The following is a 27691-nucleotide window of genomic DNA, read 5'->3' as shown; positions in this document are numbered from 1 at the left end:
ATGCAGTTTTATAGATAACAACGACCCCATTCCAGTGGTGGGATTCAAATAATTTAACAACCGGTCTCTGCCCTAATGATTTCTTCCAACAACCAGTTCACCAAACTGCTCAGAAAGTTAACAACCGCTTCTCCCGAAGTGGCGCGAACTGCCTGAATTCCACCACTGCCCCCTTCCCAGATCCTATCTTGCATAGATCTGTGTGCAAACCAACCAAGCAATACATTCTAATAAGGAATTAAATATATATTTTTATATCCATAGAGCTATATGGATTATATCCTAATCTAGTTATGTTATTTGGGGATGATAGGATTTCGAAGTCAGTAATCCGTTATGAGAAATGCACAGAACAGCTTAGAGAGGTCTGCCTGAATTTAGACATAAACATACAATATAGAAGAGGAAAAAAATAATACATATCTTCTGAATGAAAGGTTTCAGCATTTATTGGGTCACCATTATGTATCATAGTACACAAACATTATTTTTGCAGTTTAGAAGTTATGTATTCATAGAATCTCAGATCATGAAGTGGAAACCCAGTTAAAAAACACAAGCAAATGGAAACAGAGGAGATGAATCAAAAGACACAATACAAATATTTGCCAGGAAATATTACAAACACTTTTTCTATTTCCAGGTTTAGAAGGATGAAAAATGTTAGCCATTCAGCTCCAGCTCAGTACAGTGGTAAATGAGTGGCATCCATTTGAAAAGCATTGAAAACAATCACACACTTAGTTAAAACCTGCTGAGAAGCTTCGGAGATGTAAGAGAAAAGAAATATCTTCAGGGTTCTGGCCCACTGGGGTTTTAACAGTGTCTTATTCTAGTGTGAGCAAGGCCTATTATACCATAGTGTGCAAACTCACTTCTTACGGCTCTCCATTGTGCATGAAGCAAGCCATTGTGTGTTTCTCAATAAATCATAAGGTAAAAATCCTGATTTAGATCAGGAGTCTCCAACCTTAGTAACTTTAAGGCTTGTGGACTTCAACTCCCAGAGTTCCTCAGCCAGCTTTGCTGGCTGAGGATCTCTGGGAGTTGAAGTCCACAAACCTTAAAGTTACTAAGGTTGGAGACCCCTGATTTAGATTATATGTAAACCTCATGGCACTATATGAAACTTTAGCTTTTCTCTCTTTTTGCATAGGTATTTACCTTATACCTGCAGTGGGAGACATGCTACTTATTTATTAAATGTGTTTGTCACCCATCTCTCTACCAAGCAAATCTGGGTGGTTTACAATACCATAAATAATAGGATAAAACAATTACAGAATTAAAACATTAGAGCATCAGACATTAAAAGGTTAATATTAATATTAAAACAATGAAAAAGAACTAATGTGTAAACTGGTAGAGATTGGGGTCTTCTAGTAATCTATTAACGACCTCCAAAATATGATGTCCCTTTTGGGGACATCAAAGCGAGGTTATCAGGCTCTTTCAGGATGCCAAGAAGGTGGGGATGTATCTCACTTCAAGAGTGATGATAACAGTGGTGAAATCCAATTTTTTTTACTACTGGTTCTGTGGGCGTGGCTTGGTGGGCGTGGTGTAGCTTGGTGGGCGTGGCTTGGTGAGTGTGGCAGGGGAAGGATACTGTAAAATCCCCATTCCCTCCCCACTCTTGAGGGAAGGATATTTCAAAATCTCCATTCCCACCCCACTCTGGGGCCATCCACAGGTGATATTTGCTGGTTCTCCGAACTACTCAAAATTTCCGCTACCGGTTCTCCAGAACCGGTCAGAACTTGCTGGATTGCATCCCTGGATGATAGTACAAACACAGGAACCATGGCCACCAGCTACAATTTCTTAGCCGATGGGATCCAGACCATGCTCTTTCTGCCAGAGCAAGTGGGATGGGCTAATATCATTGGGATGAGGTGGTTCTTTAGGTAACCTGGAGGAATTCATTTTTCTTTCTATTGTTGGAAGAAGTATCCATCTGGTTCAGTTCCAAGCAGGGAGAAAGACACTGGAAACATGGAGGCTGATTGGAAAGATGGTTTAATGAAGCAGAACCATCAAGCACATGGTCCCCGTGCAGTTGAACGCATGGAGTGGAGAGTGAGGGTTATTTATACTCTCTCTTGGGTCTTGCTCTTGAGCTTCCTGTTTCTGTACAAGAAATGTATTCTATTGGCTGTAGACAGACTCCCATGGGGCCATGTGGGGTCATATTTTTCTGAATCAAGTTTGGTTGAGCCTGGAGGGTGATTCAATGTCCCCAGGTGATTTTGCAATGCAGTGAGCTCTGCTGATAGATAATCCTATTATGTCCTGGAGGGTCATGTCTTAATCCCATCACCCTGGAGCTGAAGGTCTTTTGTCTTGAAGATAGGCTGGCCCAGTCCTTCTTAATAGGCACCAAATATCTGGTGCGGGCAGGGAGCTGAAGCTCTGAGTTTCTGTCTCCCTTAAGATTTTTCTTTCTCTTTTAGGGGAAATATAATATTCTGCCTTTTTAATATTTCCTAAAATATTTCATTCTTCTAGGAGAGGTGGGTGCTAACTTTCTACACTATTCAAAATACCTCTTTGTGGCCTTGAATCAAAAACAATAACCTAAAACATCCTCCATAGAAAGATATAATTCTTCTTTGTGATACATGGAAGGGTAAGATTGGGTAGGATTTGGTAAGATCTGGAAGATAGAATAGATAGATAGAATTTTTTTTATTGGCCAAGTGTGATTTGACACACAAGGAATTTTTCTTGGCGCATATGCTCTCAGTATACATAAAAGAAAAGATACCTTCATCAAGGTACAACACTTACAACACTTAATGATAGTCACAGGCTAAAAATCAGGAAAGAGTGGCTATTTCTGAATTTTCTCTCAAGAAAATATCAGCTTCAGAGATCACGGTCATGAGCCTTTTCAGATATTCTTTCAAACAGCATTTCCCCTGAAATTAAATTGGCCTACATCCTATTGATGTTTTTGAAAGCCATCAAATCATAGTTATTCCAGAGAGTATCCAGAGCAGAAACCTTGACAAATAAATCCTCCTGTCTTGTTCTTTGTGTGATTTCTGGTGATTTCTCAGTGCTAGGGTTGTGGTTTAGATTGTTTTGTAGGTTAAATCTTAAAAAAAATATTAAAACCTTATTGCTTTTAAATCTTATTGCTGCTATTGGGGGGGGGGGATATAAGTCATTCAGAGGCCTCTTACCTTGAAACAGCATATAAACCTTAATTAAAAATTAGTTAGGAAATGTCTTAAGACAGCTCTTCTCAATTTCATTTCCTCTAGGTCCATCAAATTGATCAGGAATGCAGCCAACAATCTGAAGGAGATTTGTTCAGAAGTACATTCCCAGACATCTGATCAGAAACTAAACTTATACACCTCGGTGTAGAGACCTGGATTACGTCTTTTTATAAAACCATATAAAAAGATGGCCAGTCTTTCTATCAGAATGATTTGTGCAATACAGTCACATGTTAAGGCCAGTTTGTTGGCATGCAAAGCAAAGCAAAGCAAACAAGCAAACAAACCACATTAGCTAGTAACGCAACCCTTTCCATAAAGCTGAGCTCACCCAGCCTTTCTTAATCTTATATCCCCAGATGTGCCGTTCCAACTCCCATAATACCCAGCCAATGTGACTGGGCTAAACGTAGTGTGTACCGTCTCAAGGAATTTTGGAGTCCTAAGGCTTTGTTTTATTTTGTTTCAACTTGATTCAACCAAAACCTGTCTACTATTGACCTCACCCCATTCCTAAGAGGACCATAAAGGGCGTGCATAAGCGCACAAAACGTGCCTACCGTTCCTGTCCTATTGTTTTTCTGTTCTTCTTCCTATATACATATATGCTTATACCTCCTTATATTTACCCATATATGTGTTTATATATTATATAATCTTTTTGTATGATACCTACATATATTGTTATGACAAAATAAATAAATAAATAAAAATAAATGATTCATTTTTTTGTAACATATTGGTTTCATTATTTTTAAAACTTTGGTTATTAGGCAGACGTAGGTTACATTAACATGTCTGTAATGACAAGAATTCAGACCACATTAATTGGCATTCATATCAATGAAAGGGCCGGTTTAGCTCACGCTGGTAAAAGCCTGTTATTAAGAACACAGTAGCCTGCAATTACTGCAGGTTCGAGCCCGGCCCAAGGTTGACTCAGCCTTCCATCCTTTATAAGGTAGGTGAATGAGGACCCAGATTGTTGGGGGGGCAATAAGTTGACTTTGTAAAAATATACAAATAGAATGAGACTATTGCCTTATACACTGTAAGCCGCCCTGAGTCTTCGGAGAAGGGCGGGGTATAAATGTAAACAAACAAACAAAAAAAATGAAATATAGGTTTTCCACACTAATTTCTATAGGTCCTAGTTTAATTCAAAAATGCTGATGAAACTGCTAGTTCAAATGGGGAAAAAACATTGAAAATAACATGAGTCTGAGAACGTCTTACGAGTTTCTGAAGAAAAAAAATAGCATTGCATTTGAAGATAAAGTTGTGATAAAGTCTGTCTCCATCCTGTGCACAAGGTAGTTTTCACTAGCGATTTCTCCACTTGTAACTTAAAGCAACTCTGTAACATCACCAACCATTGATCAAATATAGACAATCTAACCTCATTATTATTATTTTTGGCACAAAAATAGATGAATAACTGTAGAAAGTGCTGTAAATTGCTAGTGGGGAAATAATAAATAATAAGCACCAATTTCACTGCGGCGAAGGTTAAGCGGAAGAAGTTTTTCTGACCACTAGATCCTTGGGAATGATTTATACTGTGCTCCACAAATGAGGTACGTCAGGCCAATGTACGTGATTTGAGCCAGAGATATGAAATACTGCATTTGAGAACTTTGAAAATTTTGTTCTCTAATAAATAGGTTTTTTTCCCCCAGAAAAAAATTCTTTTAAACTTTTCTATTTTTTTCAGAGTTGAATATTCTGTTGTTTGTATGGTTCTTCAAGAACTGGGGTACTGTTTTGCTGTTTGTTTTGCAAAAAAAATTGCATGAAAAATAGAATGTTTCAGAGAAAGATGACTTGAGATCATGAAACAGACAATTCTATGGAAAGCCCCCTCTTCCCCCCCCCCCGCATTTGCCAAACAAAAACTTTTCCTCCATTGAATTGTTGGGGTGGGGGTTGCAGTAAACCACTAAATCTTCCTCAATGTCATAATTCAAGAATTATACATAACAATGGAAATCTTCCGTTGTGGCAATGCTTCTCCCTTTCTCTCTCTCAAAATGGGAAATTGTTCCAGGAAATGCAGAAGATCATATGCATCATTTCATAATAGAAAAGCCAGATTCCACAAACGTGGCTGGCAGTTATTCAAGTGATGACAACTTGGAGGTGGAGAGAGAGCTAGAATACACAAGAAAAAAAGAAGAAACATATACTAAGCCATGTTAATTATAGACTCATGGAAATCATGCTCAGATTCATGAGAAAGTATTGTGATGGAGGAGCAGTGGGGAGAAATTTTGGCCACACAGAGCTTTCTCAGAGAGAGGCCTAGAGTAAGAGACTGCGCTGTCCCAAGCTTAATGGGGAAGAGGTTCAGAAAAGCCGCCTTCTAAAAGGGGCACCAGGATAGATCTGTTAGATTAGAAAGTTAAAGATTTAATTGGAGGAGGAGGAAGAGGAGACGACTTCTACAATATGACTAGTTGCATTACTGTAGAATACAAGGACTGTAGGTTTTTGCACACCAGATACATTTTTATATATTTCTTTGAGGAGATGGCATTGGAAATGTGTGTTGTTTCTAAATATCTGATTATTTCTAAACATACAGATGACTCGTGAAATAAATAAATAAATAGATGAAATTATTCTGGAGCAAAAACATCATCCCTCAGAGCCCCTGTTTCAATCTTGTTGGCTTGTCCCTGTCCAAAGCAGACCTAACAGATCAGTTCTCCACCTCCTTTGTTCCCTACTGGTGGGCGTGAGTTGACCACATAAATGGTTGAGGTGAGCTGCTGCCTTGATCGCTCATTAGAGCCCATAGTTAAATTTGGAAAGCAGATTGCTATTACCAGGGTACCATGGAAACAAACCTCTCTGCTAATGGAGGACACTCCCTCTTTCTCCCTGATTTGGGAGGGTAGTGAATGGGGGAACAGTGAAAAAAAAACATGGGGGGGGAGAGAAACAATCTGGGGGGGGATAATGTAGCAAGGAATGTGTGTGTGTGTGTGTGTTTTGTACAGGTCTGTACAAAAGACATCAGAGAACTGTTCCGTATTTCCTAGTGACCTGAAACTTATGTCAACAGTTTTTATTTAGAACTGAAAAACACACTGATAGCGATATATGGGCTTAATGAATGCTTCTTGGAAAAATAAAAAGACTTTTCCTTTTTTATCTATTTGCTAAAATTCATCTTGCATATAGGACAAATTTAATTTTAAATATATTGAAAAGGAGGCTAAGAATATTGTGGCTTTGATTTGGATGAATCAATAAATTACTGGTATCAAACTTAGAATATTTATTGAAGGAGACATTGGGGGAGAAAGTTCTCAATTGCTGTTGATTCACCTGAATACTTCAATAGAACAAATGAAGTGTATACATTTCATGCATCTCAATGCTGGGAGCCTTTTCAGGACACAAGAGCAAAGATTCTATGCTATTGTCTGAAGTGTCATTTTCTGTAATACAGGCTAAATGGTAGGTTTTCTGGTATGGACAGTACAAAACTTATATATACAAATACAGCTTATTGTATATGATGCCAAAAATATTCTGTCTAGGAAGCATGAAGAAAAAGCAAGGTTTATGACAACCAGTCTGCTAAAGATCTATGAGTAAATGTGCAAAGTGATTCAATCGTAAAATTTGTTTCAAGAAAATTCTACTGCTTCTTGTGCAGCCTTTATTATGTTCTTTCTAGATTTTTTTTATCCCTTTATTATTTTTATAAATAACTTAAGGCGGAATACATACCCAATACTTTTTCCTCCTCCTATTTTCCCCATAACAACCCTGTAAGGTGAGTTGGGCTAAATGTGAGCGACTGGCCCAAGGTAACTCAGCTAGATTTTGTGCCTAGAATTCCCGGTCTTTTGGTTTCTAGCCTGGTGCTGTTGTGACTCGTCCTCCCTCCTCTCCTCAGCCGGGCCCCTCCCGTCTCCAACCGGGCCTTTTATCAGACTCCGAGTCTGATAATGAAGATGAACGGCTCCAGCCCCCGCCCTGGCCCCATGCCCGGAGAGGATTCAAGGAGTGAAAGGAGAAGCCCAATAAACCTCACTCATATAGCGTGTGTTCCTTTGGCTCAGCCTTCAGAGCAGGAAGCCAGCCAGGTGGTGGAATTACCCGGGCCTACTCCCTCTGACCCCTCCCTTTCCCAGACGCTGACAGTAGATCCAGCTGAAGACAATTCAAAGTGGGAGCACCCTCGCTTCTGGAGATCTGAGGGGCGACGCCAGCAGAAGGAAGGGTGGGGCAGGCCTGGATAAATGCTGAGGCATGGAGCCACACCCCACAGCCTATATAAAGGACCTGCTTTTGGCATTCCAACCTTGAGTCAAGCAAAGTCTTATCTAGTTTGCTGGTACTGGACCCTATCGCTGAAGTCACAACTTGGACTCCTGCCTGCCCTGATAAACCTCGAAGGCACTTGGCAAGCTGCAGAGGCTTCGTTGTCAAGTTTGTTATGGACTTCCTTGACTCGTTCGTCGGAGTGGGGGTGGGACATGACAGGTGCCTTAATTAATAGACCAAATTGGCATATTTGATATTTAATGAAACTTTGATATTTCAGTTTAACTTTTTTGTTTTTGGAAAACAAAAAACTTTTTGTTTTCCAAAAGATTTGTATTATTCATTTTAGGCCTTTCCATTTATATGCTTTCTTAACTCTTCCTTTCCTCCGATCGCATCACCACTTTTCGTTATTCTTCCGTGGCCCCTGTTGATTCTACATCTGCCATAACAGTTCCTTATTTTCTCTTTTTTTCTGCCTTGGCACAAATATTCAAATTTTCCAATAGATTCCAAAAGAAATAACAATGGCATTTCTCCTCAATACACTGGTATTATATTATAGGAGATATCATGGGCCAAGAGAGGCATAGTAGATCAATTTGGGGGGGAAAGTTATTAAAATCTGGGAGAAAAACAACAATTCTGAAAGACGGGTGAAAATCTCTCAGTTTGAACGTATTTAGCAGCTCAGTGAAGCACACAAAGTAGAAAATGTACTTTGTGGCATCTCCAGGTGGATTTGAAAAAGATTATTTTGTTAAGCAATGGATAGTTGCAGCCATTACTTAATCCAATTGAGAGTAAACAATACTGAGTTAGATAAATCAATGCAGGTAAACCTTTATAATGCTTCATTTAACCTGCTAAAGTATATTCTAAGATCCCAAATAAAACCAAGCTTTGGGGATTTGAGATAATCAGACCAGAGCATCAAGGGACAACTGAAGAGTACATGTTGATAGTCCTATATCTGATCTAGATTTGATTTCACATCTGGATTAATTTGAATCTGCAAAAGACTACAAAACAAAAGAAGAAGAAAAGATTCTTATCTGCCAACAATACACAATCAGCTATATGACTTTTCAAGCCAGTTTAATGAAATTAAGGCTATGTTTTATTTTCCCTTTTGCATTCCATTAAAAAAACAAATAGGTTCCATAGTCTTCATGCCAGCAGAGAATAAAATATTTGAATTATTTTATTTTAAAATACTTACTATTGCTCTGTCTTACTTTTAATGCCATAAGCAACATTTTTAGCATTCCTATTTTTCAAGGTAAGTTGAGTTTGTACTCTTGAATAGAAGAAAGTAACAGTTTGGCACACAGAATAAATTATTATGAGAAGTTGTGGAAAAGAAAAACATTGCATAATCTTTGAATTGCTACAGTAGGAATTTGCTATGTTGAAGCCAAGCTGTATGTCATCTTTCAAAAATTCATTATATGGAATTCTCTTGTCTAACCATCCATTGAAATTGCCACATATCAACATACCGTACTTCTGTTCCATTCAGCTGGCTTATTTATTTTCCATTAAAATTGCACACCTATTGTTCCATTAAATCAGAAGGAGGAGGGATGAGATCTCTTGGGTTCAGCTGAGCAACAAGACAGACATCATAGCTGTCATGCATGAGGGCTTTGATTGCAACAACATTCCAATTATTTTCCCAAGTGTCCAGCTCTAGGATCTCTTTGGTGATAACTTCATGCCGAGCTGAAATTAAAAAAAAGAATAAAGTTGGAGTATAAATCAGAGGAGTTCAGATAAAAGCCGGCAAAAGAGTGCAATTCTGTCTATAAGCAACATTTCAAAAATAATTTGGTGCTGCACTTAGATGCAAAAGAGCGATGGCTATGGTTGAAGCCTAGTGCCATGCCTCTCCTGGAGTATTTCTCTTTGGAAGAAAGTATCATCCAAGGCAGGCATGACTCCTGGCTTAATATTACAAAGTACACAGCTATAAAATAGAAGTTTTATTCTGTGCTGATTAGGTGGACTTCCATAGGCCATTCCCCTCCACTGTCCACTCATCTGGCAACACAAAATGATGCACTCATAATATTTGTTATCCTGATGGCCAAACCCTATCCTTCCTGTAGTGCATCTGTTTTAAGTCACTGCCAAATAGGGGAGTTGTCTTGATCTGGGAGCACAGTACGTGTATCATCCTAGATGGGTTTCTTTGCTAGATTTACATCCTGCCTTTTCTCCAGCAGCTCAAACAATCTAATAGCATTCCTTGCACACATTTTGCCCAGAATTACAACTTTGCCAGACAGATTGGGCTGAAAAAGAACAATTGGTCCAAAATTACACAGGAGGTTTTCACGGGCTGCAATGGATTCCTTCACTACCCCTAGGTTTCTATCTGGTTTTGCTGCCCTCCCACTGCAGCAGATCACCAGTCAGTGTGAAAAACATCCACCAATTTCGGCATCACAATAGGAATGGGATCATTTTATTAAACTGGTTTGCTTTCCCTCTTCCTCACTTCCATCTTGGATATTGCACAAGTTAAATTAATGTAAAATAAAATTATCCATAGGGATAATTATCCATCCAGAAAGTAATAGCCTCTCTCAGAGAAGAGAGAAATGGGCTCTAACTAAATCAGTCATGTAGACCCAGCAACTGTACTCTGACCAGCTGCTGGGCAACCATGTTGACTTAAAACTGCAAGTAATAAACAACAGCAGCCCAATCCAGTATTTCTCATTATTTTCCACCCACTGCTATGAGGAAAAGCAGGAATGCTGCATCTTATGGTAATGACAACTTTTTCAAAAATATTGTAAAAGCAGATTAACACAAAGGCTAAACTTCTTCCCCAGTGGGAAGGCTATTTTTCTTCCTGTATGTTGCTGAAAAGATGTAGTAAAAAACAGATGACAGATATGAAAACACTTTAAGAAACTAAGTGCTCAGAGAGGACAAAAGCTGGGAAGGAAATGTCTGCAGTGGGGGATGGCTAGCGATTGGGTGGAGGGCCATGCCCACTTTCCCTGAAACTTCAAAAATATGTATACTCTGATCACAGCCACAGATGGTTACCTGACTTTACCTCTGAGGTGATGGGTGGAAAATAATTTATACTTGGGGCCACCCCTGGAGGGTATCAGAATAAGTGAGGAAATACTATTACACCCTACAGCTCATGAAGCCATAGCATTGCTTGACTGACGGACTGGAGATGAGACAACCTAATCAGGTCATGGGGGAAATTTTGTACTATTAAAGCATGATTTATTTTTATTTATTTATTTATGTTTGTTTGATTGAAATCCTCCTAGGAGCTCATAGTGGCCTACATAACATTCATACATTCACTACACTTATGGTCCCCTGTATCAATTCTTTGATACAGTTGTACTAGTAAAGGTAAAGGTTCTCTTTGCACGTGCTAGTCATTCCTGACTCTAGGGGACGGTGCTCATCTCCATTTCAAAGCCGAAGAGCTAGCGCTGTTCAAAGATGTCTCCATGGTCATGTGGCTGGCATGACTAAACGGCAAAGGCGCACAGAACGCTGTTACCTTCCCACCAAATGTGGTCCCTATTTTTCTACTTGCATTTTTTATGTGTTTTCAAACTGCTAGGTTGGCAGAAGCTGGGACAAGTAACGGGAGCTCATCCTGTTATGCGGCACTGGGGATTTGAACTGTTGAACTGCCAACCTTTCAACCGTTAAGCTCAGCGTCTTAGCCACTAAGCCACTGCGTCCCTAAATACAATTGTACCAAGAGACATAAATTGTCCCAGTGAACCTCCACAGCTAAGCGGTGACTTGAACATGGATCTCCCTGGGCCTGCTCTAGTACTTTCACTGGGGGATGACACTGCCTACAAATCAAGGCTAAGTTAAAGGTAAGAAGAGCTTTAGGAGTGCTGAGCAGACTTCTGTCAGTCATATTAAAGCAACAAAAGGTGCACAACATACAAAAAAGAAATTTCATTAGAAGACTTTCAAAACACACTTTTGCACCTTTCCTTTTATCCATCCATTATTCCCAACATGCCCAGAAAGTTATAAAAACAGAGGAGGACAACACACAACACAATTAAGGTGAATGAGTACTAGTACTCAGAGCATTTGGAAAGCTAAGTGACGAAAGATAGCAAATCTTTAGAAAAGAGTTAATATGGAAAGACAACTTGAAACGAAGTTGCAGTTCTGTAATTAAAAAATGTTTGCATCTGTCGTCCAAATGGATGTATTTACTTTCATATTCACTTATAAATGTCGGCTGGCGGCCCCCCAGGGGAAGGTCCTTCTCTGTGGGAGCACCTACCCTCTGGAACGAACTTCCCCCCGGTTTACGCCAATTGCCTGACCTTCGGACCTTTCACCGGGAACTGAAAACTTATTTATTTATACAAGCGGGACTGGCCTGATTTTTAAATTCTAAATTTTAAATTTTAAAATTTTAATGGTAATTTTACTGGGTATTTTATATGGTCAATTGGACGGTTTTAGTTTCGGCCTTTTATTGAATAAGCTTTTTAATTGTTATTTTAATATGTATATTAACTGTTTTAAATGAAGGCTGTACACCGCCCTGAGTCCTTCGGGAGAAGGGTGGTATAAAAGTTTAATTAATAAATAAATAAATAATAATTAAAAAAAATTCTTTGCAAGTTAAGTCATCATCTAACATTACTCACCTGTATAATAATGAAACAAATATGATGCTATATTTACTACATGTAAAATTCTTGAGTTCCTTAACCATACCACAAGAAGAATCTAGGTTCCCTCTGAATGTGTTGTCTTGTCATTCTGGCTATATTTTTGTATCTTTTCAACTGTTTTCCCCCAGTAGGTTGCTCAGCTTAGTACACTGTAATTAAATTGTTTCTTTTAGGAGCAGAAGAACTGCAAGAAATGGGGACATGAAAAAAAAAGTGTGACTGCGGCTATGATTAATAACTCTTGTAGAAAGCGGCAAACCACACAGAACTGAAGCAGTCAGAATTAATCTTAGACTTGGTGCAGAGTCAAAAAAGTTATTTGGCTTCATTATGATGGCATTTAAATGTTCTGATCATGTTACGATTTTTATTTTATTGTTAAAAGGCTCTTTCATACATGGGGCTACATTATTTTAAATCCACTTCAAATGTAATTTTAGAATTTATACTGTTAAACGTTTCTATTCAAGTTATTTTCAAAATTCTGTCCAGAAATAACAGCAACGAAACAATGGAGGCTATGAATGTTTTTAGGGCAAATAAGAAAACGCCCTCCAGGCTTCAGGAAATGCTTTTAAAGCAAACAGCAGTTTAATTCCTCTCTTGTAAGTTTCCCTGTTTGGAACCAGTAATGAATGTAGAAGAAGCAGTTCCATTCAAGCAAGCCTATGAAATCAAAGCCAAGACTTCACAATAAGCGGCTTTTAACGAAGGCTGTGAAACTGTGCAGTAACTGAACCATCAAACAAGACAGAATTTTGGTTCAGAATCCCTTTTTTTTCTTCTTGTAAAGATGGAGGAATGGAAGAATTGTTGATTTGAGCTTTCTGAAACCTTTTACAAAACATCAAGTTCTTTGCTGTAAATGAGAAGTTGCTTTCATTTCCCCTATTTGTTCCTTTTTCTTTTTAATGTTTTTCCCCCCAGTGAAAACTTTGAGGCTGAACTTTTCTTACTGTTAAGAGAAATAGATAATTTTCCATTTTTTCTACACACACTATGGGATCTCTAAATACTCTTACTGAATCTTGAGAGCCAGTAGGGCGAGAAGGAACAAAACTATAACCCAAAACTTTTTCACATCTTACTGAACTATATCATTGCCTTTTTATTTTGTCCTAATTCAAGAACTAGGCTCCTGATTGATGCACACTTCCATTATCAGTCTGGACTGATGTTTTGACATTCCTAATCCTCAAACCATTTGACAGAGTTTTGACAAAGCTTTGTATCATAAAACTTTTTTTATGTAAGCAAAATTGATAATTTATTGTCAGTTTCATTCTCAAGGTTTAAATCATGGAGATATGATGAAACATATGAAGAACGGTTGCAGGAACCAGGTATGTCTAGTTTAATAAAAAGAAGGACTAGGGGAGACATGATAGCAGTGTTCCAATATCTCAGGGGCTGCCACAAAGAAGAGGGAGTCGGACTGTTCTCCAAAGCACCTGAGGGCAGAACAAGAAGCAATGGGTGGAAACTAATCAAGGAGAGAAGCAACGTAGAACTAAGGAGAAATTTCCTGACAGTTAGAACAATTAATAAGTGGAACGACTTGCCTGCAGAAGTTGTGAATGCTCCAACACTGGAAATTTTAAGTAGTTCGGAGAACCGGTAGTAAAAATTCTGACTGGCCCCAGCTCCATCTATTTTCAAGTCCCAGCTGATCTGGAGGAAATGGGGATTTTGCAGTAACCTTCTCCTGGGTTAGGGAGGGAATGGAGATTTTGCAGTAACCTTCCCCTGCCACACCCACAGAACCGGTAGTAAAAATTTTTTGAAACCAACCACTGGCCCAAGAGAGAGGCATGGGAAGCAGCAGCAGCAGCAGCAGCAGCAGCAGAAACCAAGTGGGTCATTTAGGGCGGCCCTGGAATCTTCTCCAAGCTAGTGGGGTGTCTGCTTTTAAATTGGAAGACTAGCTACGATTGAGACAATGGCACAAAGCAAGTTGCTTCCTCTTTAAAAAATTATATTGTTTCTTGTCTTGCCGCAACTCTAGCGAAAATAATCTCCGCTGAAACCGTATTAGCCCCAGGGAAGAAAACTCTCTGGCATTTTGGTATCTGGCATTATTGTAAGCTCTTCCATTTTAGCAGCCTATTCTATCCAGCACTACTAATGAGCTCTCCATAAGACACGCTTTTAAATATCGCAAGGCGTTCATAAACCTCCACCTATTTTTGCCATTCAGATATAAAAATGGGCTGGGGTTTGCTGTTAATGTTGTGTGACTTCTGTAGTTTACCTGACACCATATTGCCCTTTGCATGCAGAGGCTGACAGATTGCTTTAGGGTATAGAATAAATATTTAATCTGTTTTTCTATTTGTTTTAAAATTGCATTTTATATATGGCAGAGTTAACAATCATCCCTGTGGTTCTATATACTGATTGCTTCTTCTTACTCCGTTTTTTTTAAAATGGCAAGATGCAATTTTCAATAAAGATAAATTTGATTTTTTTTTAAAAAAAAAAAACATCCTTCAAGGTTTCTGTTAAGTTCGGGAAGTAACGAGGCTGGAGACCAGGGTAGTGACAACAGCTCTTTAATATAGGGTGAACCCAGCAACAGGCTGGGGGGAAAAACCTCTCCTTTTATACAGTTCTGCAGGAGGCTTCGTCCAATCAGCAACGTGCTGATTTCCCGCTCAAATATTTAAAGGTACAACTGTTAATACATAACACTCCTCCCCTCCCAGAAAACACTTTGTCTCTATTTACATATTTATTTACATGTTATTTTTCGACGTAGTCACGCAAATAACCTGGGCGTCTCCTAGTTCTTTCTGACCTGCGGTTCAGTTCTGGGTGGTGTTTGAGCTGGTCGGAGGGCTGTTTCTCCTCCCAGCTCTTTCTCTGAGCCATCGGGCTCCGGATTATTGGCCGACTCTTTTCTTGGCCATCCGGCCTTGGATTACTTTTCAATTTCCCTGCTGTTTCCCTCGGGACCTGATGGCGTCGCTGGAACTCTGGGACCTCAGCTAAGTCTTGCGCCTCCCGGGTCATTGTCAGCTGTGGATTCAAAGTGGTATTGGTCATTACCTGTCTCTATTGGTTTGGTTTGGTCAGTTATTCGTTTCCTTAACTGATCTATGTGGCGCCCGCCATACTCGGTTGTCTGGTAGCTCTACCACGTATGATTTTGGGCCTGTTATCTTTGTTACTTGTCCTGCGAGCCAACTCGGGCCGTCCCCATAGTTTCGGCCCACACCCGTCGCCTATGCTCATTTCCCTTGTCTTTTCTAGTTCCCCTTGTAACCCTCTGGTGTGTAATGGGGTTCAAACGTCAAGTGGGCACCGGAGTTTCCGTCCCATTAGCAATTCGGCTGGGCTTTTCCCCAGTGGCTGTGCTTGGGGTTCTGTGCTGGGCGGCTAGGAAAAGTCTATCTTTGTTTGCCAGTCACCTGGCTTGAGCCTGGACAATGCCTCCTTAGCGCTCCGGACGGAACGCTCTGCAAGGCCATTCGACGAGGGTGGAAAGGCGCAGAGAGGGCATGTCGGATGCCTTCCTCTGCCAGGTACTCTTCAAACTGGGCTGCCGTGGTGGGGCCCATTGTCGGACACCAGAGTGTCCGGCAACCCGTGAGTTGCGAATAGGTGGCGCAGGGTTGCGATTACTGCTTCGGCCGTGGTGGACTTCATGAGTATGATCTCCAACCATTTGGAAATGCATCACCACCACTAGGAACGTTTGGCCGTGAAAGGGCCAGCAAAGTCAATGTGGATTCTTGACCAGGCCCTTGGGGCTTTTCCCATTCTCTGACTGGGGCGTTGGGGGTAGCGGTCTGGACTCTTGGCAAGCTTGGCATTTCCCTACCCTCTCAGCAATCTCTCTGTCCATGAGTGGCCACCATACATAGCTTCTAGCTAACCCTTCATCCTTACGATGCCTGGGTGACCTCGTGGAGGAGGTCCAATACCTTTCCCTTAATTTATCAGGAATTATTACACGATCACCCCATAACAGGCACCCCTTGAGCCGAGAGCTCATCTCGTTTTTAACAAATTCTTTGAACCGTTCGCCCGGCGCAGCGGCCCTCTGTACCCAACCGAGTACAGTCCTTAACACAATGTCCCGCATGATGCCCGAGCCACTTCCTGATGTGACTGGGCCAGAGTCCAACGAGTCAATAAGGAGGATGGGTGTCCCCGGAGTGGGGTCTTCGGTCGCCCCTGGCAGTGGGCATCGGCTCAACGCGTCTGCCTGCCCCACTTCCTTTCCCGGTCGATGCTGCAGCTTGTACGAATAAGCGGCTAAAAATAAAGTCCCTCGGGTCCAGCGTGGCGAAGTGCCACAGGCGTGCGGTCGCCAGCCAGTAATCCTAGTTACGGACTGTGGTCAGTCACGATTTCAAAATTCCGCCCAAAGACATACTCATGGAATTTTTTGACCCCTGATACAATGGCTAGTGCTTCTTTGTCTAATTGGCTGTAGTTCCTCTCTGGGGAGGACATCGTTCTAGAGTAGAACGCTATAGGGGCTTCTGTGCCGCTTGGAAGTCTATGGCTGAGTACAGCCCCCACCCCATAAGGGGATGCATCGCAAACCAGCACTAGGGTAGTGAGTCGTGATATTGGATGAGCAGGCTATCACTTGAGAGCAGGTTCTTTACTGCTTCAAAAGCCCTATTTTCTGACTTTCCCAAGACCAAACAGTATTTTTCCTAAGAGCCTATGCAGCGGTTCCGCAACGGTTGCTTTGTTCTTTAAAAAGACCACGTAAAAATTAACCAATCCCAGGAATGCCTGCAGCTCTGCTTTGTTTTTGGGCGCTGGAGCCTTCCTAATTGCCTTAACCTTGCTCTCAGTAGGGTGAATTTTCTTGTCTATCCGTAGCCCAAGAAATCGACCGATTCGACCCCTATCTGGCATTTATTTGTCTTGACTTTTAACCCGCTGTCCGGAAAATGCTCAAGACCTTTCTTAACCGCCTCCCAATTCCTCCATGTTTTCCCTGAAATTAGGACATCATCAAGTAGGAACTACCCTGGGAGCCCTTGCAGTAGTCGTTCCATCAGGTTTTGAACAGCCCTGGTGCCACACTAACCCCAAATTGCAATCGGTGCACTTGAAGCCCCCTGTGTGTCACAATCGCTTGGGCTTCAGCCAGCGGGCGCCTACTGGCAGTTGTTGGTAGGCTTGGGCCAAGTCTAACTTTGCAAAGACTTGCCCTTGCCCCAAAGAGTGCAATAAGTGTTGCACCACGGGAACCGGTACGCGCTTTTCTGTAAGGCTTTGTTAAGCCGCCGCCTTGTAGTCAGCGCAAATTTAATTGACCCGTCCGGTTTGATGGGGTGACGATTGGCGCCTCCCACTTTGCGTGATCGACTGGCACCAAAATCCCCTGATTTATGAGCTTGTCCAGCTCCTTATCGATTTTTGGTTTTAGGGCAAAAGGGACTCTCCTCGCTTTAAGCCTAATGGGGGCTACCTGGGGGTCTAGGTTGAATGAAATAGGGGTCCCCTTGTACTTGCCCAGGCAGTCCTTGAAGACATCTTCGAACTCGTTAAAGAGAATGTCTTTCAAATTGCAGTCACTTCTGTAGATGCCAGTCACCCATGCCCAGGGCACGAAACCAGTCTAGTCCCAACAGACTGGGCAGAGTTCCTTCGACGATCGTGATGGGCAGGGTCTTCTTGTGAGGGCCGATCGACTCGGACGGAGGTGGTCCTCGAACAGGGATGCGATTCCCCTGGTAGTCGTGGACTCGTAGTCGTTGTGCTTGCAGGTGGCGCTTCGCGACGGACGGCAGCGACTTCGCCAAAGTGTCCCAGGACATGATGGTGATCGCTGATCCCGTGTCCACTTCAAGCCGGCACCGCACTCCCTCTATTTTTGGCCTGGTGAAGATCTTCTTCTCCACTTTGGTCGAGGCGCGGCCTATGACCACCGTTGTTTGGTTGGAATCCGCGCTTTTTGTTTGAGCCAATCGCGTCGCTTTGCCGAGTCCACCCTCTGATTGGCCGATTTGAATTTTCGGCGGGAAGGTTGGGCCGCTCGACAAACTTGAGCTAGGTGCCCTTTCTTCCCACACCGCCGACATATCGCATCTTTAAATTTGCAGCGTTGCCGCTGGTGTTGACCCCCGCAGCTTCCGCATTCATCTCGGTCCCCTTTGTCGCGCTGGTGCGGCAGACCCTTCCTCGTCCTCACCGCCGGATTCGGTCTGAACCTCCTCCTGGTGTACCGGGTTGCCTTCGCCGCCTTTGGGGAACGGCTTCTGCAGCGTCTCTGCCGCTTGGGATGACATTTCATGTGCTCTGGCTTCGCCCAGAGCGTTGGCCAGCGTTAGGTTGCTCTTTGCTAGCAGCCGCGCCGTAAACGGATGTCTTTGACCTCGGATGAGTTGCTCGAGGCGCCTCGCTAGATCACGGTATCCGCAGTCCTTGGACGCCTTCTCAGGCGCCATGTAATCACCGATAGACTCGCCTCCATCTGTCTTCGCCCCGAATTCAAACCGCCGCACATATTTGGACGGTGTTGGGGCAAAGTGGTTCCTTAGCAAAGTCTGTAAGGTTGGCCACGACACCGACTGCAACGGCGTTGGCTCTGCCAGGGCTTCCGCGATGTCAATGACCTCCGGACCGCAGTGGCTTAAGAAATAAGCCCTTTTGCGGTTATCTGGAACTCCTGCAGTTCGTTGGCTTCTAGGAAACTTTCAAACGGGTCATACGCCCCATTTCTCCTTAGCCGGCGAACGGTGCGGGTGGAGTGTAACTGGCCATCTCGCCTTTTCTGCCCTGGATTTGCTGGGTTCGGGTCTATCGTGCTTCAGCTCGGTTCTGGTTCTCCTCAGCCTCGAAATCCCACCTTCGTCGCCAATGTTAAGTTCGGGAAGTAACGAGGCTGGAGACCAGGGTAGTGACAACAGCTCTTTAATATAGGGTGAACCCAGCAACAGGCTGGGGGGAAAAACCTCTCCTTTTATACAGTTCTGCAGGAGGCTTCGTCCAATCAGCAACGTGCTGATTTCCCGCTCAAATATTTAAAGGTACAACTGTTAATACATAACAGTTTCCTTATAATTCTAGTCAAATGTCTGCATATTATGCTAACAAAGAACATTTGTTCTTTGTTAGCATAAAGAAGGATCTTGACAGACTTGAACATTGGACGCTATCTAACAAAATAAAATTCAACAGTGAAAAAAGTAAGGTTCTACATTTAGGCAAAAATAACAAAATGCACAGGTAACGTATATGTGGTACCTTGCTCAACAGTAGTACCTGTGAGGGGGATCTTGGAGTCCTAGTGGATAACCATTTAGATATGAGCCAGCAGTGTGCAGCAGCTGCTAAAAAAGCCAACACAGTTCTGGGCTGCATAAACAGAGGGATAGAATCAAGATCACGTGAAGTGTTAGTGCCATTTTATAATGCCTTGGTAAGGCCACACTTGGAATACTTAGGACCGGGATACCTTCGAGACCGCCTTCTGCCGCCGATTGCCTCCCAACGACCTGTGCGCTCCCACAGAGTGGGCCTCCTCAGGGTGCCGTCGACCAAACAATGTAGGTTGGCGGCCCCCAGGGGGAGGGCCTTCTCTGTGGCGGCACCAGCTCTGTGGAACGAGCTTCCTCCAGGATTACGACAACTACCCGACCTCCGGACCTTCAGACGTGAACTGAAGACTCTATTGTTTCAGCGTGCAGGACTAGCCTAAGATAAAAGGTTTTAGCATATTTTAATGGGGTTTTTATTGGTTTTTACTGTTTTAGTGACCAGGCCATGATAATATTTAGTTTTAACTGGGTTTTAATGTTGATTTATTATACTGTTTTAATATGCCTGTGAACCGCCCTGAGTCCTACGGGAGATGGTGCGGTATATAAGTTTGATTAATAAAATAAAATAAAATAAAAACAAAAATACTGCATTCAGTTTTGGTTGCCGCAATTTAAAAAAATGCTGAGACTCTAGAAAGAGTGCAGAGAAGAGCCACAAAGATGATTAGGGGACTGGAGGCTAGAACATATGAAGAATGGTTGCAGGAACTGGGTATGTCTAGTTTAATAAAAAGAAGGACTAGGGGAGACATGATAGCAGTGTTCCAATATCTCAGGGGTTGCCACAAAGAAGAGGGAGTCGGACTGTTCTCCAAAGCACCTGAGGGTAGAACAAGAAGCAATGGGTGGAAACTGATCAAGGAAAGAAGCAACTTAGAACTAAGGAGAAATTTCCTGACAGTTAGAACAATTAATAAGTGGAACAACTTGCCTGCAGAAGTTGTGAATGCTCCAACACTGGAAATTTTTAAGAAAATGTTGGATAACCATCTGTCTGAGATAGAGTAGGGTTTACTGCCTGAGCAGGGGGTTGGACTAGAAGGCCTCCAAGGTCCCTTCCAACTCTGTTGTTGTTGTTATTATTATTATTTGAAGTCCTAATATGGATTTATATAAATATTTATATATTTATATACTGTTTTCATTTAAAATGAATAGGAAATAATGGTGATTAAAACACCTGAATTCTTTTTTAAAGTTTTATATCTGAGCTGTAATTCATATGCTAGGTGGCTGCTTTCAGATTCCTATCTGGTGAAAAGAAAGCAAATTCAAAAAAAGCTCAGGTTGTCAAAAACACTTGAATATAATGATGTTTAAGTATGCTATGGAAAGAACTGTGCTATAAAGATTGTCTATGAGAAGGGAATGGGAAATTATATGGGAAATTATAACTGAAAACGATCAGCTCTAGTTCTTAAGCCACTGAAAGATTCTGTTTCTACGCAACCAGTCAAATGGCTGCCTTATTCTTTGAGGTTTATTATTTTGTCTTATCTCCTCATCCCATTGACCCACTTTTTCTTTGGAATAGGGGTTGTAAGGAAGGCAGCTCTGGAGTCTCACTGCTAACAATGACTGCATCTCCAACGATCCATCGGTTAAACTACTGAAGTTCGCAGATGACACAACAGTGATCGGTCTCATTCGAGACAATGATGATAGTTTTGGAAATGTTTAATTAATTAAATGATTAATTTTTAAGAAAACAGACTTAAGAGAAAGGGGAAGGTGTCAATAGCAATATTACTTAGACTTATATACCACTTCATAGTGCTTTACAGCCCCCGCTAAGCATGTATACACAGCACATTGCCCCCAACAATCTGGGTCCACATTTTACCAACCTTGGAAGGATGGAAGCAGGGGTGAAATCTACTTACCTTCCTTACTGGTTCGGAAATGCATGCGCCGCACGCACGTGTGGGTGTCACATGCACACCCAGACCTTCTGCACGTGTGCAAAACCTTCTCGCATGCGCAGAAGGTAAAAAACACATTACTTTCTGGTTAAAACCAGGAAGTAATGATGCCATGGGAGGGTGGGCGGAGCTTTGCTCTGCCATCGCTACCGGATCGCCAAACTACCAGCCACAATCGCTACCAGATTGTGCGATCCGATCCAGGAGCATTTCACCCCTGGATGGAAGGCTGAGTCAACTTTGAATCAGTCAGGATCAAACTCCTGGAGTGAACAGTGAGTTAGCGTGCAGTGCTGCATTCTAACCACTGTGCCATCACAGCTCTTATCTGTGCTACCACGGCTCTTATCTGTAAGCTGTACAGAGAGAAAAAAATGTATAGAAATTCAGGAATCAGAGCATTAAAATTCTTATTGAGAGTGTTTGGGTAAGAATAAAGGACAGGAAGGGGAACTGATATTCGAGTTTATTATGGACTGTCAGAAGAAGCATAAGATATGGATGAGGTCTTCCTATGCCAAATGAACATATTTCCACTTCCATGCTATAGTAACACTAGATTTCAGTCATGCCAACTTCTGCTAGAATTCTAACTCTTCTAAGAATTAGAAGCCAATTAATTCATTTCTTCCCCAGCTGATAGTTTCGTTTTACAAAAAGTGGAAGAAAAAGGAACTTTGATCTAGAAATGTGACCTCTGCCACAGTTATCTTGCCAGGTAGATCACATGGGGTGTATTAATTTTCCCAAAAAATTGTAGATGAGCTGCAGAAATCATCTGCCATCCTCAGATGATTCCAAGAATCACTCTTAAGGTGGATACTATTGAATCTGAGAACCATCTGCTGATGCTTCTTTCCCTTCCATCTGATAGATACTTTTAATAATCCTCCACAATACATTCCTGAGCTTTGTAAGAATTTTAAATGAATATCCTTTCTTGATAGCCTGAAAAGCTAAATAGTTCAGCAGTCATGGTAACAACGAAAATTGGCGAAGACAAGGACACTGATTGAGTTTGCAGTGACAAAAAACCTAGAATGGTGTCTAAATCTTAAGAGTGCCACAAGAAGAAAACATCTGGATCTCACATGCACACAGAATGCAGTGTACCTGCCATGTGATCCAGGATCCAGAATCTAACAACACATCTTTTGTGCGAGGTTTGCCATGGGGATTACATTCAGCTAATGCTGTGAAAATAGTATTGGTTTTTTTCTTTCTTTCTGTTTTTGGCTTAAGTTTGCCAAATTCAAGGTGCCAGTTTTGACTCTGAAACTCAGTGAACTTGGTCCTAGGAAATCTTGGGCTGCATTTCCCTTTTTCCTTCTTTCTCAATGAATAGCAGTTGCCTGGGGGAAGTTTTACTTCAAGTGTTAATGCTCTTAGTGAGATCAAATACAGGTTTTCAGAGATACAGTATATTACTAGACTCCTATTTGATTCTATCAGGCTTACTCCATCGAGTCCAGAATTATTTAATCAAAATACATTTTCCAGCACATTTTCTCTTTGTCAGAATTGGTAGTTCTTGATGCTTTCCGTCCTTCCTGAATTGCTAATGCTTTTACCTATTTTTAGGTAATTTTGCTCTATGTATTTCTATATCTATTAGGTTGATGTTGACCTACTCTTCCTCCAGCTGTCCAAGTATTGTTCTAGAGGAATCTACATGGTACGATCAATAAAGTCAAGATGGCAGTCACAATGGCTTTTTGAATGAATGAATAGGATAGGATAGAGCTGGAAGGGACCTTGGAGGTCTTCTAATCCAGTCTTCTGCTCAATCAGGAGAACCTATACTATTTCAGAAAAGTGGAATTATTTGTTTAGCAGAGTGATGGCCTATATATGAGCATATGAATATGAGCAATGCAGAGGTGGGTTTTAGCAGGTTCTTACCAGTTCTGGAGAACCAGTAGCAGAAATTTTGAGTAGTTCGGAGAACCGGTAGTAAAAATTCTGACTGGAACTGCCCCCCATCTATTCCCTGCCTCCCAAGTCCCAGCTGATTGGGAGGAAATGGGGATTTTGCAATAACCTTCCCCCACCACGCCCACCAAGCCATGCCATGCCCACCAAGCCACACCCAGAGAATCAGTAGTAAAAAAAATTGAAACCCACCACTGCAGCAATGGCCTGCTGGATTGGACCCCTGCCCTTCTAGGTTAGCAGTTTGTTCTCATGGTGGTCAGCTAATTGCACAAGGAAGCCCATTAGTCTCCCAGCTGATGGCCTTCAGAGGCAATTGCACTGCCATTAAGCCACTGGCCTTTGACACTGATGTCTTTCAATTGGTCCAACCCTTTTTTTAAAGCCAATCAAACTGGCCTCAACACCTTTTCTCATGACAGTGAATTCCAAAATTTGTTTATCTTTTGTTGAGGGGGGATCCTTTTGTCTGTCCTGATTCTTCCAGGATTCAATTTCACTGGGTGAAATTGAATCCTGGAAGAATTTCCTTTCATTCCAGTATTTTGGTAGGAAAATTTGTTCTTTAACTTTCTCCACATCATGAATAACTTTGTACAATCCAATCATATTCTTTCTCATGTGTCTTCTTTCTAAACTGAAAAGCCCCAAATGTTGCAACCTCTCCTTAGTAGAGCTTGAAGTAAGTCACCATACTCAACAAGGTCTCTTTAGAGTTTAGTTTGATAGGAAAAGGCATCTATAATACCTGTGTACTGCCAATCAACAACATTTGACTTCATGGCAAAAGCTTAGTAACACAGCCTGTAGGAAAACCACAGGTGACACTTGCTTACTTATACATAGTTCTGGAAATGCATTTTAAGAAAACTGCATCTCAAGATAATAAGACCGCATCCTGCACAGTGGATTGACAGAGAGATGTAAGTACAAAACAGGATTGCTGAAATTTTCATGGGTGAACAAGATTACTATCAACTGAAGATAACAACAACAACAACAACAACAACAACAACAGAGTTAGAAGGGACCTTGGAGGCCTTCTAGTCCAACCCCTGCCCAGGCAGGAAACCCTACACCATCTCAGACAGATGGTTATCCAACATCTTCTTAAAAATTTCCAGTGTTGGGGCATTTACAACTTCTGCAGGCAAGTCGTTCCACTTATTAATTGTTCTAACTGTCAGGAAATTTCTCCTTAGTTCTAAGTTGCTTCTTTCCTTGATCAGTTTCCACCCATTGCTTCTTGTTCTACCCTCAGGTGCTTTGGAGAACAGCCCGACTCCCTCTTCTTTGTGGCAACCCCTGAAATATTGGAACACTGCTATCATGCCTCCCCTAGTCCTTCTTTTCATTAAACTAGGCATACCCAGTTCCTGCAACCGTTCTTCATATGTTTTGGCCTCCAGTCCTCTAATCATCTTTGTGGCTCTTCTCTGCACTCTTTCTAGAGTCTCTGCATCTTTTTTTACATCGTGGCGACAAAAACTGAATGCAATATGAATGCAAAATGAAGAAGATCAGTACTTGTGATACCAGGCTGTAATTGGGAAGTAAGATGAATAAGGTAATGGGGAAAATTTTCATCTTGCATTAATGTTATCATTAACCCAATATTAGCAGAATCAGCACACTTAAGAGGCAAATTGCCATCTGACTGCTTTGATGGAGGAAAGCCTTGCCTGGTTATCAGCAGATTGCAAAAGGAGGTTAGCTCTTTATAATGAGCTCTCTTGATGCTCATTATGATTAGCTTGAAGGAAGCAATATTAAGAAGTATCTTAAGGACAAAACTTCATGATTGCAGCCACTTGAGTTCCAAGAACAGCTCCATGCTCAGTATCAACTAGGTCTCAAATCTCACTAACTATATTGCCCCAATTTTGCTTCAGAGAGTTATTTAAGAAGTCACATCTTCCTTTCTGAAATATACTTCAGAAGTAATTCTGACATGGGACCATCAGACAACGGTTCTTACTAAAGAAGTTGTCCTTCGACTTCAGGAACGAATAATAAAAGTCTTTCCTGATTGCAGCATTGTAAAATGTAATTTATGCTTTTATCAGGATTAGATTGGAGAAAACACTTCCAGAACTTGAAATGGGCAAAACTGGATTAAGACAGGAAGCAAGAATATCATTTGCAACCAGTTCCTTTTGAAAAAAATTCTTCAAAATATTGTTTGCGGTTTTAGCTAAGAAGCCGATGCAAGATTTTAATTTGGAGGGAAGGAAGAAAATGTGAAGTTTTTTGGGGGTAAGCTCATCAGATCATTCTCCAGAGAATTCGGACTTTGAGAGACCAGTTCAAGTCTTAGCAGGCTGCCAAATAAATTCTCAACTTCAGTATAAGCAGAAACGTTATTCTCTATTTTAATGTTATCTGAATATAACGTTCTCTAGCTCCAGCCTGAACTTAAGTGTTCCAGCAAATTTGAAGATACTCCACCTCCACCTGCCAAGCTGTTGCAATTAAGAGTGGATGGGAGAAAGCAGTGGTGGGTTGCCCCTGGTTCAGACCGGTTCTATAAAACCTGTAGTGAAACTGGCAGGAGGCTCCACCCACTGACCCAGACATCATCAAAACTCTTCTTTGCACAGGCACAATGTGAACTGGTAGTAAAAGTAAGTAGAACCCACCCCTGGGAGAAAGGGAGGAGGAAGAAAGTGATCAATTTCAGGAAAAGGAGAAGAGAGTCACCCCAAGTAACCCATCTCTCTTGCTTTCACTACTTATCTATACTTAATTTTCTTTCAACGGCAAAATATTTGCTTTTTACCAACTCTTTCACTTTAGAATTAGTCTTCATTTTAATTTAATCTTTCACATTGCTTGTATGGCATTTTCTCTACCAGGCCTTCTTTCTTTCTTTCTTTCTTTCTTTCTTTCTTTCTTTCTTTCTTTCTTTCTTTCTTTCTTTCTTTCTCTCTCTCTTTCTTTCTCTCTCTCTCTCTCTCTTTTTTTGTCAAACATGTATGAGATAACAGGAATAAGTATAAATAAGTATGAATAATCTATATAAATATAAATAAGTATAAATCTTGTTTTCAAAGGTTTTAAAAATGACCCTTGGGTTTTTGAACCAGTGTCCGATATTCTTTTCCAATACTGTGGGTAGGTGGTGAGTAGAAAATTAGGTCAAATATAAAAAACTTAAAATAACTGGCACAATAACTGTAATAACATTATTTTGCCCAGACAAGTTCAAAGAATAGCCAGCAAATAAAATAAAATAAAATACCCCAGTTCCAGTGTTCATTCTTGTAATGTGAACTTGCAACTCTGAAACTGCCTAGAGAAAATCCTTGTAGTTATTTGCTGGGAATAATAAAATTAATCTAAATTTAAATCTGTGCAATTCTTGATGTCAAGTTCATAGTTCTGGAAAATTCTGATGACAATTTCACACCATCCTTTCTCATATGCCAGTCAAGTGGCACAAAACAAAACAAAACAAAACAAAAATCACCAAAACCTCCATTGGGGTAGTAGCAAAAGCTGATGTAAATTGAACAATGAAAAGAAAAATGCTTTGCTTCTTTAAGCTCCTAAGTGATTTTCATACCAACTTCATTTTCCATCGGTTTAATTGGTTCATTATAGAACTCTGAAAAAGCAATATAAAACATGGCCTTTTCCTTTATCTCCATATTCTTTCAGGTGCTACTCAAGGAAAGGATTAAATTGGGCAATTCAGTCCAGTGTTCCAAGTTAAATTCCAATGAAGATGATCTGGTAATCACCAGAGAATGCTTGCTGTCTGGCTTTCACTGTTCACTATGTTTCTGCAACAAAATTTAAAATGGCAATAATATGCTTCAATACATCTTTCCCATATTTGATTTCTGGCTCTCAGTACATTCATTTCTTATACATGCATCATTCTTCTGTAAAAAGTCATGCTCTTTTCGTGTTGGATATTTTCTTTTTTCATGCTTCTTGACATTTTGTTCATATTTATTCCAGTTTGAAAAAACTACTTTGCATATCCATGGATAAATGAAAGCTTACAGGCTAAGCAGAAAATATTTCCTGCTAATACAGATTTCCAACCATATATATCTCCATTGGATAATGTGCTGAAGCTTCCTAGTTTCCCTTGATGTTCTGAAAATATTCATTTCCTCTGTCTGTTGATATAGTTGGAGGATATTTTTCAGTAAATTCTGAAAGTCCTCCTGTCTATAAAGGGGTAATAGGGTGAAGAGGTTTGTTGGTATATTAAATTCTTTGTTGGTCTTAGATTGAGAGCTGAGCTAGAAGCAAGTATCTGATATTAAGAGAATGATGACTCTGATGGAATCCTGATGGAAATTAGATATTTAATCTGTAACTAT

General features: G+C 41.1%; 1 protein-coding gene across 3 annotated transcripts in view; it reads right to left on the bottom strand.

Moving 5' to 3' along the window:
- Positions 1-433: 433 nt before the first annotated feature.
- The window catches only part of KBTBD12 (kelch repeat and BTB domain containing 12), a 130769-nt gene continuing 103511 nt past the window's right edge, over positions 434-27691 (bottom strand). For all 3 annotated transcript variants that reach the window (XM_058167422.1, XM_058167421.1, XM_058167423.1), the window contains exon 6: positions 434-9233. In XM_058167422.1, the coding sequence (XP_058023405.1) occupies positions 9064-9233 (170 nt within the window). In that variant the 3' untranslated portion in view covers positions 434-9063. The remainder of the gene's footprint in view (positions 9234-27691) is intronic.

Source organism: Ahaetulla prasina, chromosome 2 (assembly GCF_028640845.1).
Source record: "Ahaetulla prasina isolate Xishuangbanna chromosome 2, ASM2864084v1, whole genome shotgun sequence".
Taxonomy (NCBI): domain Eukaryota; kingdom Metazoa; phylum Chordata; class Lepidosauria; order Squamata; family Colubridae; genus Ahaetulla; species Ahaetulla prasina.
The sequence above is the reverse complement of the archived record's forward strand: the minus strand, read 5'-3'. Positions and strand labels throughout refer to the sequence as shown.